General features: G+C 51.8%; 1 protein-coding gene across 19 annotated transcripts in view; it reads right to left on the bottom strand.

Moving 5' to 3' along the window:
- LOC143041008 (uncharacterized) overlaps positions 1 to 2,500 on the bottom strand; it is an 855,385-nt gene that overhangs the window by 218,481 nt on the left and 634,404 nt on the right. For 17 of the 19 annotated variants that reach the window (XR_012967777.1, XR_012967769.1, XR_012967772.1 and 14 more), the window contains 2 exons: positions 1,197 to 1,417; positions 619 to 793 (listed from right to left, as the gene is read on the bottom strand). The exons of 1 other annotated variant lie outside the window; for it this stretch is intronic. Coding sequence is in view for 5 of the 18 variants with exons in the window: in XM_076212549.1 (XP_076068664.1) it covers positions 619 to 793; positions 1,197 to 1,417 (396 nt within the window). In the remaining 13 variants the exon portion in view is untranslated. The remainder of the gene's footprint in view (positions 1 to 618; positions 794 to 1,196; positions 1,418 to 2,500) is intronic. One more of the 19 variants, XR_012967776.1, reaches the window with a different exon arrangement.

Here is a 2,500-nt window from a genome sequence, read left to right as displayed (position 1 = left end):
GTTAGAGAGATGACCAGAGAGAGAAAAAAGTCTCGGTTCCTGCAGCCTGGGTGGGAGGTGAGAGGAGGAAAGAGGGAAAAAAGGAGGAAGGAGGGAGGTAAGCAGGGCAGGGACACCATAGAATCATGGGATCCCAAACAGGAACAAGGAGGAAAGTTGAAATTGATCAAGATTTTGAGTTGATTGTGAAGTAATTGAGAGAAGAGAAGAGGTAGTCATGACGTTAAGCAGGAGGAAGAGGAGGAGGAGGAGGAGGAGGTGATGATGATTATGAGGTGCGGAGAAGAACTTAGGAAAGAGAACAGGTGGATGGGGGCAGATCAAGCCTTTGAAATGAAGAAGAAAAAAGGAGGAGAAGAGGAGATGAAGAAGAAGAAAATGGTGGAGGAAAACAGAGTAGAAGTGAAGAAGAGAGAGATACAGTTAAATAGATAAATAGAGAGGAGGACAGAGAGAGGAAAAGAGAGAGAGAAGGCAGATTGTTGTTTGTCACTTTCAAGAACAGGGGAATAGAAAAAGAGGACACGAAGGAGATGGAAAGACAGGAAAATAGAGAGAAGGACGAGATGGAGAAGGAATGAAGAAGACAGAGGGCAGAGAATGCTGCTCGTCACTTACTCTCTCAAGATCCCTCTCCATGTCTCTGTCCTCCTTGATTGGGGAAATGGAAGAGAAAATTTTGGGGTCGGACATTTGCCGGCGATGTCCACGGCGTCTCTGCGCGCGGGGGGATGGCGAGAGAGAGGTGGCCGTGCTAGCAGCGCTCATGCCCAGGCGACGCTGTATTTCCAGTCTATAAATTGAAATGAAACCCAACGTGCAATTATGCATAGATACGCTCAAATATCAAGCAAAGCTCAGACAAGAACACCTACGCTATGTGGAACAGGCGTGGCACGCCGGCGAGCAAGGGGCGGCCGGGGGAGACTGGCGGGAGTCAGTCAAGAGCGAGCGCAAGATGGGCGCGAGGGCGGGGCACTTTATGGGGGCGTGGGGGGGAATGATGTGAAAGCACAACACTGTGTCAACCAGTCAACCAACCAACCAACGGCAGGGTGTAACTACAATAACTAGGGGAGAGTGGGGGGGGAGGGGGGCATGTCCTGTGGTGCCCCTTGCTCGGCTACGGAACTAAGGGGTTAGGAGGTCCCTAGGGTTGCCCCTGCGGCCTAGCCTAGGGGGTGCCGCGTACGCACCTCTGTTTCATGCTGAGTGATCCCGTGTAACCTGAGGACCCGATCCGCTCGAGCTCCCGGCGGAGTCGGGCCTCCCGCTCCTTGTCCTTCTCGACAAGCGACCGGCGCCTGTCCTCCTGTAGACGCAGCAACTCGGCCTCCAGCAGTGCGCGCCGGTCCGTCGTAGCAGACTTCAGCTCCTCGCGTAGCTGGTCCTTGAGGTGTTGCATGTATTCGGGAAGCTGCAGACAGCCCGTCGTGTTAGGTGGTGGTAGGCAATGGTGGCAGAGAGCAAGGAAGGATGGAAGTGAGGTAGGAATAAAAAAAAAGGTTGAGGTGCGCAACCCAACTATCAAAGAAGTCTAGTTTTGGCACATTATTCTAAACAAACCCTCCAGTTGCCAGTCTTGCCCTACACTAAGGTAGGAAAAAAAAAATCTGGGAGCCAGTTGGCTTGGGAGGAAAAAAAGATTTATAGGGGTGGGGGTGGGGGAGTTGGGCAGTAGATGCAATAATGAAACATTCACTCGCCATATGTGGGGGAGAGAAAAAAAAAAGAATCTAGTGCGGCACAAAGTGCCTGACATGCAAGAGGGTGCTAGTCACGCGTGCAAAAAGCGTAGAGGAAGTAAGTGCGGAGTGATGATGATGAGAAAGAGTCATCAGTGTCGCCAGCGGCCACATCAACTAGGTAGCAGGAGTGCTCCATGATAACAGTCCTGGGTCTTCAGGGATGGTTCCTCCCGAAGGATCCAGCTCGCCGTTGACTGATCAAAATCCTCCCTCCTTCCCTCCCTGACTCCCTCACTTTCCGACCTCTCGCTCGCTCACCCGCCCGTCTTTCCTTAGGATCCCTGTGCATCATTTAGGGACTTAGAGCTTGCCAGGAGGGAGCCTAAATTGTATGTCGTCTTTCTCCAAGAACGTATATATACTGGGTGGCGGGCACAACATGGTATGACCAGTCAGTTACAATCCATCTCGCAAGAGCGATTCTGGGGAGGAAAGGAGTCCGAACGTAGACTGAAACGCACAAACGGTTTTTTAATACGCTAAAAGACTGTGCAGAGCTAAAAGAAGCCTTTGGCTGAAACGCAAGAAGCGAGCCGATCTAGGGGTAGCGGGAGGAAGGTTGATGGACGGGAGGTGAGGAAGATGAGGAGGAGGAGGTGGTGGAGGAAGAGGAGTGGTATTGAGTTAGTAAACGAAAGTAAAAGAACTAGGCAAAACGGCGACAGGTGCGTTGGCCCCTCGGCATAGGGCAGCTAATGAAAACAATGCGCAAAGATAAGCAGAGGAGAGCGCTAGAAGACAAGCCCGGTTTG

Source organism: Oratosquilla oratoria, chromosome 30 (assembly GCF_046742065.1).
Source record: "Oratosquilla oratoria isolate Oo_2021 chromosome 30, ASM4674206v1, whole genome shotgun sequence".
Lineage (NCBI taxonomy): Eukaryota > Metazoa > Arthropoda > Malacostraca > Stomatopoda > Squillidae > Oratosquilla > Oratosquilla oratoria.
This window is presented reverse-complemented; position numbering and strand designations above follow the sequence as displayed.